Source organism: Rhea americana, unplaced genomic scaffold, assembly GCF_003343005.1.
Source record: "Rhea americana isolate MKP2758 unplaced genomic scaffold, rheAme1 scaffold_264, whole genome shotgun sequence".
Taxonomy (NCBI): Eukaryota; Metazoa; Chordata; class Aves; order Rheiformes; family Rheidae; genus Rhea; species Rhea americana.
The window spans coordinates 227,223-240,020 of record NW_028186384.1 but is presented as its reverse complement, the minus strand read 5'-3'; the positions used below and the strand labels follow the sequence as shown (position 1 = coordinate 240,020).

The 12,798-nt window shown below is 43.8% G+C and overlaps 1 protein-coding gene across 6 annotated transcripts in view; it reads left to right on the top strand.

Annotated features, from left to right (window-relative positions):
- The window catches only part of SIL1 (SIL1 nucleotide exchange factor), a 113,877-nt gene that overhangs the window by 23,450 nt on the left and 77,629 nt on the right, over positions 1–12,798 (top strand). For 4 of the 6 annotated variants that reach the window (XM_085307774.1, XM_085307777.1, XM_085307775.1 and 1 more), the window contains exons 2-3: positions 8,006–8,120; positions 11,440–11,575. The exons of 1 other annotated variant lie outside the window; for it this stretch is intronic. In XM_085307774.1, the coding sequence (XP_085163900.1) occupies positions 8,010–8,120; positions 11,440–11,575 (247 nt within the window). In that variant the 5' untranslated portion in view covers positions 8,006–8,009. Of the gene's footprint in view, positions 1–767; positions 941–8,005; positions 8,121–11,439; positions 11,576–12,798 lie in introns of all 6 variants that reach the window. One more of the 6 variants, XM_085307776.1, reaches the window with a different exon arrangement.

Genomic DNA, 12,798 nt, shown 5'->3' with positions numbered 1-12,798 from the left:
GCACTGCAAAATGTATGCAAAAAATGGATAGCTGTGAACAGCTGAGGAAATGCGCTGCATCCCTGGTACTCTGCTGTTCGCAGCTTGGGCAGAGCGTGCATGTGTCAGGAGCTGTGTCTCTGGGTGGCAGCAAGCTTGTTCGCCCAGCGATTGTGCTGGGTCAAATCACCGTGGTCAGTTAGACTAGGGCAATGCAGCCGTTGTCCGTAAATGCTGTTCAGCAGGAGTCAAGGCAGCAGAAGTAGGAGAGGTGATATCAGATGTGTTGGAGGAAGAAGGACCTAGCGAGGAGGCTCTCAGTGCAGTCAAGCAGCTTTGCAGTGCTCCTTGGACTCTGCTGGCCCCCACAAGTCAAGCACGCTGGAGCAGCGCAAGCAGATGGTSGTGCGGAGGCCCGAGCTGCTGATGCCTCTGTCACCTTGCCGGCATGTCAGTTATGGCACCTCCTGTTGCTGGACGCACAGGTGAATTTGCTGTGCCTCCTTGGCACTCGGCAGCACTTGCGTGGAAGAAAGACGCTGCGCAGTATCTTAGCTGAGTTTCTGTCAGCCAGGCTGAACGCTGATGTTAGCTGAAGGCTAAGCAGGTAGCCCGTGGAGGTTATTAATATTTATTGTTATTATTTGTTACTGGCAGTTATAAAAGTTGCATGATGCAGCATGAGCTGCCGAGCTCTAACCAGGCTCYGTGAGCACACTTCTCCCACGGTTATCCTTGTCCTCCCTCCTCCATGCCTTCTGTTTGGTTATCWCTGCCTTGTGTTTCAGCCCTGGTGCTTTATGAGCTGAAGCGCATGCACTACCTGGCCTGTGTGATGAAGAGGGACAAGCTGGCAGAGCCACTGTTTCCCTGTGCCAGAAGTTACAAGCCTATCTACCTTGCCTCCTCTGCAGAGCACCCATCACCCTTGTCGACCTCCCTGTGCCTTGAAAAGCTCTGTGTGAGTACCCTCRCCTTCCTCCTCTTGATACGTTCGTCATGCCCATAAGAACGTAAAACCGGAGAGTTGACTCTCTGTCAAAGCTGTGGGCTCTATAAACCTGTGCACAGAGATTGCTGCCTTGCTGGAGCTGTTTAGTCCTTTCTGAGTATCTTGGAGAAAGGAGAGGTTGGAGCAGCCAATAGCTGGGACATGAGTTTCCTCCCCAGCCCCTATAGGAACAGCAGTCTGTAATGTCCGGGGTATTGCTCACAGTTAGTGCTGTGCTTTGCTGGGCCTCACTGTTTCTCCATCGTCTTCCAGGAATGGTTGGTTGTGGAATAAGGTGCTAGGGAGAGGCAGGAGGAGAGAGGGGACGAGGGAGTGAGAGAGAAGTGCTTATCCAAATGACCTTATGATTCATTTGTTGGCTGCCTTTTAGCCTCTTGGACTAGAAATTTCTCTGTGCATAGGTCCAGATTCCGAGTGATTTATCTGCTGAAGGTCAGAGCAAGACCTGCTGGCTGGGGACATGGTGTTTCTAAGCAGTAGAGGTCTAGCAATTATTTATTCACATAAACCTAAAAGCGTGGCCTCCTTGCTCTGTGGGTTTTTTTGTAGGCAGCCAAATATGTGAAGACATTCCTGCAGCTTTTTCCTTGTGTAAGGGTGCTTTTGACACGCCACAGCCCAGTGCTGGTAGGAATAAATGAAGAGGAGCAAATAATAAGAATAAACATTTTACTGGTGCTTGTATAAGCAGCGTTAGCAGCACGGTCTGTATTGCAGTTATACACCCTTTCTACTGAAATCTTGCATAGCATGAGATTGTGTTTGCTATCTTCTCTTTCAGAAGGGCACGTGACGCCTCTGGCTGAAGTCAGCCCTTTTAGCAGGTCAGTTCCTGGCTCTTAGTGCTGTGCTGACCCTTAGTGAGGTGCCGTGCCTCATGGAGAGCTGGAGTTGTTTGCAGTTTTTGCTGGAGATAAGAATATGTTTTCCTGCCAGGCATGACAGAGGAGCAGACCAGGCGAAAGCACCCTGAGTGCAAGAAAAGTGGGTGCCATACATTGAGTAACAGCARTAGGTTGCTTCGTTGGTCCCTGTCCTCGCTGTGCCCCCAGCAGGTTTTACGGCTCCCTGCTTGGAGGCCAGCACCTGCAGGTACTGGGTCAGCTTTTGCACCGTTCTTGCCATAAGCAGCACACTGAAACATCAGAACTTGAGTTAAACCAGGCGCAGCCTGTGTCAGCTCAGTGCAGCGTGTCCATTCCCTGGCGAGGTCTGTTCCCTGCCCTATTTCTGTCCTGGGAGAATCAAGGACGAACATATCAGGGCTCCATCTGGAATGTTTGCACAAGTCCCTGAAGGAAGCTCCTCTTCATGTTTTGTTTTGCCATTCGAGGCTCTTCTCTTGCTTTGCATAAAGTGATAGGTTCTTCATTATTTATTATTCTGGTTTTATATTATTAATTTTTATTCAGATCCAGTTATTTGATCTGTCAAGTGCATTCAGGTCTCTTCCAGCATCTTTGTAATTTTAATATTGGCTTTAATTAAGAGGAAAATTCACTGCTACCTCTTTTTGGAAGTGTTACTGATCAGAACTCTGCCCAGAGAGGGAGGGAGCTCAGACAAATGCATGGGATAGGGGGATGTATGCGATGGGGACCCTAGTGCTTTTCAGATGCCTGCCAATCGGTTGTGCAGAGCTGCAGGAGCTAATTCTGGACTTGCACTGAGGACAAATGCARTTAGTTGTTGGGCCTCATTTCCAGAAGGAAAAACCATTAATGGAAGACGAAGTTAGCTGTAAAGGGGAACAAGAGATCAGAGACTCTGAAATCCTGTTCTTAGTGAAACCAGTGGGGAATGCTCTTGTGTGTATGTTTATTTTAGTATGTTAAAAAGGGCTCTTTGAGTACCTCTGCTGTACAGATGAAACCTGTTGTTGCACAGACAGTCCCCTGTCCAGCCCTGGGTGGATTCAGCATGGACACTGGGTTATCGCTCTCTGGCTTCTTGAAAGAAGTCAACAAATAGAGGCTATCTGACCACCTGAAATACTATTTTGATGACCTCTTTAAACATGTGAAGCACAAATTCAAATTCCCTCAGAAAAATTTTTATGGTGATGTGTGGGGAGTGAATGAGAAGTTCAAGTCACTGTTCTGTAATGTTCTTGGCATGCACAAGAAAGGGAGGTTTTCTATGAATCCCAGTAGCAGTCTTGCAAAGGTGGTGAGCAAGCCTCAGTAACTCGTTGCAGTTCTTGCAGCATCTTGCCCTTCAGCTGGCGTCTTCATATTGAATCCTCTGCATTAAAACTTGCTGAAGTTAATCATCTCCAGTTAGTCATGTTTGGAAAGACTGGACCTGTGCTCTCTCTTATGAGGGCCAATACTGGACTTTTAGTATGGTCAAGTTACATTCTCATGGCTCCTGTTTCTAATGGAAATTCAAGAAATCCTGTGCTTCATGCTAGAAACCAAGATATAATCTCTGCTTGGTCTCAGGGCAGGGAAGGCTTGAGGCAGATCTTCAGGACTGAGATCTACCGAGCAGATGCATGGTCACCTATGCCCGATGTCCACCAGAACATCACTATTTCTAGGCTGGCTTTTTTTTTTAAAGCTTGATTTGTATTTCTGAGAGCCTCTGTGCCTCCAAGAAGCTGAGAGGATGATTGTATTTGCAGAATAGTCCTGGTTTTGGAAGCACAGGGCTGTGAAAACCCAATTGTAATGCACTGGGGTACTGAACAGTACAGGCAAATAACCTCCTGTGGTCTCCTAGTAATCCTTTGTCTGTCCTCCAGTTGTCTCTTCTCTCGTATGCAGACTGAATTTCAGACAAAACCTTCCTCTTTGTGATGCTGTGCCGACGGCAGAACCCATCAGAGGTGGAAGGAGTGCCGAACGTGGGATCTTGAGTTAACACTCTGTGTGCTTTAAAGGTTGTGTCCTACCTGCATCTCTTCAGTATGACGTCCAGGGTTGCCCATGTATCTTTAAAACAGTTTTCTGCAGTGGTATTATCAAACTTTGGCCTGAACCGAAGAGGTTCTGAGTACTCAGAGGTCTTGTCACCAGCTCAACTGAAGGGTRTTTGGGAATGCATTCCTTCATTTCTTTCATCATTTGATTTTTCTCTAGTGCTGCCTTATGATCAGCAAGGGGAACTTTGTGAATAATTTGTGCTTGTAGACAAACAGCGTTATTGGTGCTTTTGTTATCATTGGTCATCTTGATGGAAGGTGGCTGAACAGATACCATGCCTGAACTAGTAAATTTTCAGATGATTTTGCAAGACTCCTGTAATTCCAGTATTGCTCCCTTGATCCGTAGATGAGAACAAGGATTAGCTTATTTTTATTACTTCCTGTTGGCCATAAAAAAGAGCATGATGGAGGCTGGAGAATTCTCTGGGATGTTTGTGCGTTCTTATAGAATAGCTGATCAGAATTCAGATGAGGTTGCAGACAGATTTATTGGAGTGACATAGTATACACAGCGCGCGCTTTGAGTTAAGACATGAAAGAATGGTGTGTTCCCAGCAGCAGAAGGCATTAATGAAATATGTTCCTGTTACTGAATTCCTTTGAACTGCCACCTATGACTACAGCAACTGCATTTGCTGAGCTGCACAGCACTTACTGATGCACAGCTAGTAAAATCAGTAAAATGTCTCTGCTAATAGAGAACATAATGGCAAATGCTATTGTTTCCGTAGCCACCAGTACGGAGAGAGGTTTCTGGAGTTGTGGAGCAGAACTTTCCTGTATCGAGATGCTGATAATGAGCCACGCCATGAGAATGCAGTCTGCTCTAACGGGAGGATTGCTGCCGGGAACAGAAGCTTCTTTGAATCTGACCCTTTGCACTTTTCCTAGTACCTGATTTTCTTTAACAAAAGAGGATTATTGAAAACGATGCCCCTCTTGGCACAAGGGGAATTTGCATTGGCCTTCGTCCCATTGGGCTGCGGTASTGGCAGGCTGCGGCTGTGCATGGCTGCTGCTGTGTCCCGAATGCGTGTCCTTAGATGAGTGCAAATGTTGCCCGTGTGGGTGGGGGGCATAGTTACTACTCTTTTTTGCTTTGCAGGCAGGAGGGTCATTTCCAAAAATGTTTAGTATGCACATGACATTTGATCTGAAAATTCTCTCCACCCTGTGCATTTGTCTATCTTGTTGCAAGATGTCAGCCTGTGCAGGAGATTTAACCCCTCTCCCCCCCTTTCATATTAGCTCTTTCTATCTACTTGAGACCTAAGCAAACTGCTAATTGTTGTGCAGATGTCATATGCCAGGCATGAGGTTGTAGGCTTTAAAGAGGCTGATTGTGATCTGCTATCAGCCTTCTCGGTACACGTGAGCTCTATTTTTATGGAAGTGCGAGTTTTCTTTCAGCCACTGCGTTGTTGAATTTATTTCTTCTATTTCTTTCTTTTTAGTCCTAGACTTACTGTTCAGGTTTTAGGGGTGCATTTATTTTTCATTGTCTTTGTTCTGTCCTTTGTTTTATAACTGAAGAAAATCTGTTTCCTATGGGAAAAACATCAGTTTGCTTTGAGATCAGTTGGGAACAGTGATTGTATATCTTGCTCTTAAGTTTGAGGTCTTGACTGTGGCATTAGCCAGACAGGCACTTACTTACATTCTTTGCGAATGGATGGAGTTTGAGCCCATTAGTAATATTTGTGGTTTTCCAGCTTAGAAAATCGGGTCAGTTGTAACCATGTTGCAYTTGGCAGTGTCCGAAGTGAGATGGAGGCTTTGTCCAAAAGTTTCATTTGTCTGTCTCCTGAAAATGGAGAGCTGCTATTTTTTTTCTGGTTATGTTTTAATAGGGTTTTTAGGTTCTTGAGTTGGCTCTTTGACCCTTTAGAAATGAGGAGGACATCAAAGGAAGATGTCTGGTGCCAGCTCAGAAACAGAAGGTGTTACTTCAACACACATTGTAAATTAAACTGTGGAACTCATTGTTAAAGGATGTTGTGGGTGTCAGAAGTTCAGATCCATTCAAAAAGCAATTGCACAAATTCATAAAAGAAAGCCCTTTCTCTTTTTTAAAATTTTTTAAATTTAAAAATAGGTCTGCTGAAGGTKGTTGAGCTCGAAGATGCAAGCTCTGCAGTTTGGAAACTCTGGGTTGGGATCTTTTGGAAGTTGCAAAAATACGTCAGAGAATTACTGTTATGTGCTTTCCCTGTTCCTCTGCTTTTTCCTGGCCATCTGCCCTGACCACTGTGGTGGAGTGGTTCCTTTCCCATCCCAAACACTAATTCTTGTAGCTTTTTTTCTTTAAGCCACTTTTTTATTATTTATTTATTTATTTTTATTCCTTGTCCCCAAAGTTCCTCCTTGTGGGATGATGTCCTGGAGTGGCAGGAATTGCCATTGGCTGCATCCGTAATGCCCCAGAATCACTAGTTCCTTCATTAGACAGTGGTGGTGTGATCAAGCTGTAAGGTGATGGTGTTGATGCAGGTGTCAGTGGTGCTGTATGGCGTCTGATTCTCCTAGTCTTTGGGAGAGGAGAGGAAAAGAGTTCCCACTCTGCTCTGTGTTCACTGTGCTCTGCCACTGGCTTTCAGGGAACAAGTAGGACCAGTCTTTCTCTGTTTACTGGTCATTAGAGCAGAGATGCCAGGCTGGGTGGACCTTTGAGTTGATCCAGTATAGCTGTTCTTGTAGGGACTTGTAAACTGTGGTCCGGAGATGGCACTGAGCAGAGCTTCTGTGTTTGGAGATAGTCAGCTGAGTCTAGGAGCGTTTGGTATCCTGGGTTTCTCTGGCATTTTCATGAGACAAGACTTCTTGCAGTTGGTAATTCAGGCTAAATCCTTTCTGGCACCAGTGGAAGTTTGGCCAAAGAAAAAACTGATGGATTTTTGTTCAGCGAGTATCATGACAACTCCAGTTAAAGCATGTTTCCTGCTTGTGGGAGTAGAAGATAGTTGCTTCAGAGGAGGAAATCAGATGTGATGCACCATCCTAATGCACACTGGAGATGGATATGTAGGACTGTGCACATATGCGAGGGAAGTCTTTAAAACCTGGATAGGAGTTGGAGCAGACTTGATGGAGGGATGAGTAATGAAGGAGTGTTTGAACGGAACTAATCAGTCCCATCTTCTTTCAAAAGACTTCATTGAGTTTAATTTAGCAGCATGTAAATTTAGAGCCAATCAAAGGAAATACTTCTCTGCTCTGTGCTGGCAGGCTGTGCAGTTCACCACCGTAGTGGGGGAATGAGTGAGCTGAACACTGTGGAGTGATTTAGCGTCTCGTGTTGCAAGGCAGTGGTGGGGGGATGTATGTATGTGAGTGTAGCTATACATGTGGCAATGAGGATAATTTAACCTCCACTTCCGTGAAAAGGTTCCATTAAAAAGAGCAGGACTTTTTTTTTCTTCCTCTTTTTTWMTCCCCSCTCTGCCGTTCGACATGTGGCTGGTTGGCTGCTTCATGGTCCACTGCAGCTTTGGGCATCCCTGGCTCCTGAATGTGCAGGTCTGGGGAAGCGGCAGTCTGCGCAGGAAGAGAAAACCTTTTGCTACRGAAACTGCTGTGTAAATCCTGCTCAACTGTGCAAATGTTGTTTTTTCTCAAGCAAAACATACATATGGATTTAGATAAAGTGCTGATCCTGTGAAGGCTTATGGTTTTGTTTAATTTGAATTAACTCAGTTACTTCTGTACTAAAATATGAAGTGCATTCATAAAAGCCTTAGTAGAACTGGAACTGAATTTTATTTTTTCCTGTAGTTGTCATCCATGCCACTAATACGGTGATTTTAAACAAGACTTGCAAATCTCTCTATATTTTCCAGGAGAGACTTAAGTGCCTGCCTGGTGAAGCTGCTTTCCGTTTTTAACTGTCATGAACACCGTTAGTGGTAGAATCAGCATCCCTTAGCATCTGATACCCTTCTGATGAAACCAATGAACTAACATGCTGATATTCTGTGTCCTGCTATGTTGTACACTTGTGCTGTGTTGAAAAATGTAGCATAACGGATGTGGAAAACTGTGAGAATTTGTACTAAAATGTTGTTGGTTTTGTTTTTCTTTCCTTTCAGGCTGATGGCAATGTCTCACTGCTCTYGTCTCCTCTCCACAGCTGCTAAAGTCAACCTACTGGTGTTGGTGGTCTCTGCAGTGTTTTCCTGGTCGAGCTTAAGTGACAGAGTTCCTGTAAGTGTGGGCTGCTCCAGCAGTGAGCCTCATCCCTCCAGGGCCGTTCAGCCACTTAAACCTGTCACCTGTCTCTGGGGGAGGTGACAGCCTTGCCTAGTCCTTCTATAATGCCACTATACTAAATGGTGAATCACCTCTGGGCTCTTCGAGTGGGTTCTCAAGAGAAATGTTTCGGAAAGGCTCGCTTCTTAAGACTATTTGCCTAATACCAGGAAGTCCAGAAAATATTGCATCCAAAGGGTTTGCAGGAGGAACGGTGTAACCGAGCCAGCTCTCCTGTTCACTGGGTGTCACCTTTTCTGTTTTGAGTAGTAGTGCGCTCCCCCGTGGCAAGAGGTAAAGCTAATTACATGGTCTAGTGGCAAGAGGGGAAAAGAGATGGCCTTGATTATGTTTCTTGCTCTGCTTCTGTTGAGTCACCACGAGTGATTCACATAGAGCCAGGCTCCCCAGAAAGCACCCTCCTGGGCCCTCGAATTTGACGTGTGTGGGTTTTGCTACTTGCAGTGTGATTTTTTTTTTTTTCAAGCTGCAGTTGGAGTGAGTGGATGCCGTCTGGCCTTTGCACTTGTGCAGGTGTGCAAAACTGAATTTTCCTTCTGAATGCCAGGTGCCAGGCCCTGCTAGATTAGCATTTCTCAAAAGCTTTCTCAAGGACCTCAGGGGAGTGGAAAAAGATGCTCTGTAGCAGTATGGTTTTGTTCAGTTTATGCTGGGGCTTAAAGCAGAAGCTTCCATAGCAATGCTGACTTAGCAGGTTTCTGGTCCCCCATGTCCTGGGACACCTCTGCATTTGCATTGCAGCTTGCTCTGCTGTTAATACAACCCTGGGCTGTGCTGCTTACCTGAGCATGTATAAGGGACCAAATAAAGTATAAGGAGGCCAGGGCCTAGGGCCCACCTGGAGTCATACAGTGATGTTATCTGTCTTTATTTGGGAGTGGAGCAGGGCTGGAAATAGAGCACAGTCATCTCAGTTGCAAGAAAAAGTTTGAAAACAAATGTCAGGACAGGCATCCAGTGACATGCGCCTGAACTGGCAGGCAGCCTGGTGGAGTAGTTGGGAAAGAGGCGAGTGATGAATTCGGTAGGTATGTAGCTCTCAGACCCCCATCTTTTCTTGCCATCCGCATACACTGACCTTTCAGGCTTTGTGGTGGCCAAATCCTTCCTGTACTGGAAACAGACTGCGGATGRTCTCAGACCATCCCTGTTGAGGCTGTTCGGTTTATCACAGTGGATTTCAGAATAATAAACAAAGGATGCTTTCTGCCTTTAAGGAAATTTCCATTGTTTTTCTTAAAAAAAAAAAAAAAATCTGTCTTTCTGCTGTTTCAATTACAAAACAAAGAAAGGGTTCTGCTTAATGGTGCAGTTTGCTTTCTGCATAAATCAAGAAGAGTTTGTGTATCATTAGCGTTTCTGCAGTGGTGAAAATGGGCAACGGTGTCAAGTCTGCTAATGGAAATGGGGTATTGCAAAGTGACTGTGGGCCAAGCAGTGGCAGCAGCGTTTAAATGGAGCAAGTCGCATCCTTTTACCCCTTACAGAACATTTAGACTGTAGCACTTCTCTTGAACTGCGGCTGTAAACATCAGCCATCTCCATTATGTGTTTCAGCGGATATTATACTCGGAGGCATGTGGGTAAATTTACAATGGACTGTATCATTAAGTCCCTCTTGGATAATAATATAACAGCGCAAATAAGCTAAGTAGTAACTGCTCTGACTCATTTATTTTAGTCCTGTTGGGTCTTGGCTCAGAAAATGTTAACATTGATTTTCATCAGTGGAACCTGCCTTTTTATGTTTATGAGCATTACTGAGCTTTAACCATTTGTCATAATTTTAACAATTTCAAGCCTCTAATGTGCTAAGCAAAAATAGGAGTTAAGCTTCATTTTTTTTAATGTATTTTGGAAATTTTGTTCCCTATTAACATATAAAATAAAAACATTCTATAACTCTGTCAAGCATCTTAACGTGTTATCATATTGTTCCTAATTGTACGTGTTTTGCTCAGGCTGACGTTTCGCTTGCTCAGAAACACTCTCCTAGACTGGCTAAGAGATTTAAATGCAAAGCAGCCAGATTCTGCCAGTAAATATGCATGCGTTTTTTCCAGCGAAGTAGTTGGAAGAAGCGAAGGCAGAACGTGGCCTAAAATTTTCAGTTAACCTCTTACTTGGCTTCTTTTTTTTGCCTTTGAAAATATTCTAAAGATTAATATTGAAACACTTCATGTTCTGAGCTATAGCTCTTATTAAAATTGCCGACGGTTAGGAATAATTTTTCCCCATTGACTAATTATTTGAAGTGGTTCAGCRGTGGCTTTCTTGATAGTATCAGAAACTGGTAATATTCCTCACAGCAGAAGGTGAACTCTCTGGACTGTTAGCCCGAACCAGCTTATCTGTTTCTGTGAAAACCAAAATAGGAAAGACCTGCTGGTTCCCACCCACCTAATAGTCTTCTCCCAATATGAAGTGGTTACTTTTTACACACTCCCAATAGTTTTGTCCGTTGTGGTTTTATGCTACTCCCTTCACCTCCCCAGGGAGACTTTATAGCAAACAATGAGGTTTCGCTAAGAGCAGAAAAATCTACGTTTCATCCTTGTTTTGGTTAAAGACATACCGTTAGTTTTATCTGTTCTGCTGCCTCTCTGGTATTCACACGCAGCAATTATAACATGTGGCGACTAGAGTGCTACCTCGTTGCTTTAATAGACTTCAAGGCACCAGAACGCACAAAGAAAAGGATGCTAARATTTTTATAATTTGGACAAAACAATGCATTTTCTCTGTGTCCTATTTTGGAAATAGCTGAACTATTTTAGCTTAAATGCCCTCCAAGCCCTAAAATAAGTACATTTAAGGAGGGGAAAAAAAAAACCCAAAAAACACAAAACCCCACTGGAAGCAGAAGACACTAGTGTGGAAAATTTCAGCTAAAAAAGTTTAATGTTTGACATTTTTTTTAGGCAAGGGAAGACAGGTTTTATAATGTTACACAAGCCTAATAATAGGGCTACTGGCTCTGGGTGTAGTATAGGTGAGGCGCTGCAAAAGCTTGTTTAAAGTGTGCAGCCTGCACTGGAATAAGAAATAAGCTGCATTGCTTTGTTCAGCACAAATGTCATGCTAGTTATGCATGTTTAACCTTTAATATACTTTAAATCTAAATTTAACCATGTGGAAAGAATCTCAGATGTCAAAAAAAAATCTGCTGGTGAGGGAAAAATTTTGTATTCTTGGCCGGCYTTAAATTACTCAGATGTAATTGTTAATGAGCTGAATCTCTCCTATCCAAAAGGAGTTTGCCCTTACGAAAATAGAAGAGAGCGACATAAAAGATGACAGTGGGAAAGAGCCAGCAACAGAAGATGAAGCTGATCCGGAAGACTTAGAAGTGTTTTACCCAACACATCAATGGCAAACTCTTCATCCAGGTAACCTGCTGATGACTAATTATAGTGTCCCTCTGAAACCACATCTGACACCACTGACGGAAGCCTTGCAGAAACTAAAAATACCTGTTTGTTCCCATGACAATGTATGCTTTTGTTGGTGTTCAGATAAAGAGGTGCAGAGCAATGACCCAATACAGGGGAACGAGAGCATCACCAAACCAGGTGGCAACAGGAATGGTTGCTAAAGTGCTTTCAGTTCACTGGAGCAGGGCTGCCAGTCAAATTGTAGGTGATAATGTGTCTCTGTCACTAGCTCAGGCGACCTTTCTCTTTTTGTACGCTTGTTAAGAGACAGATTTTGTAACGTCTGTTGGCACACAGTGACTCAGGTCTGMTGTGCTCCAGTGTGGGTTGATGGGACTGCTCAGTGGCAATCTGGTCAAGAATTGTCAATGTTAACACTACGCAGTCTTTTACCAATGGACTTTAGACTTCGTGTAGCTAAGGTTTATAATTTTTATTCCTCAAACCTAAAGCTCAACATCCCACAAAAAGTCTGTTGCCTTTTGGGGGTTTAATATGTTTGATTAGAATGGCTGAGCTTTTGCTATTTATCTCATGGTTTTCAGAATAGCCTCCTGGCACTTATGGGCACAGATGTCTCAGCCCCAGAGAAAAGCATTTTCACTACATGCTGTATGTTTAGTCTGCTTCCAAGCTCTAGAGCAGGTTTGGAAAGAAGCACTTGCAGAGGAAACTGGCTTTAGCTCCTCTCTCAGTCAGAAGGAAGCCAGGTGCTCTCTTCTCTGCCACGCGCAGGGTGGTCTCTCCCTAATTCTGCAGTGCAGTTGTAACCCAGGGTTTGCCCTGGGACATACATGGTGAGATGACATCAACTGAACAAGTTGGCTTCACAAAGCTGCAGTATATATTCCTTTTTTATATCATTGTGTATAGAAGGTGTTTTGTGTCCTTACTCAGTATTTGGTTTATCAGATCTCCATCACTTTTATTGAAGCAATATATATGTATGTACACTTGCAGTTGTTATGAATGTCACTGCCATTTTTGTTTAGAAGTAACTTTGTTGCTTGGATGTTTTGTTTTACTTTATTTTTGTAGCAATTCTATGTTAGGCATATGCAGTAAAGGGCTTGTGGAAGTGATAAGCTTGTTGGCATTTGCAGTATGCTGAAAGAAAAGAATTTAAAATTACTGTTGTAACTGGCTTAAATGGTGGCTTGCCTTGTAGTCTAATCAAT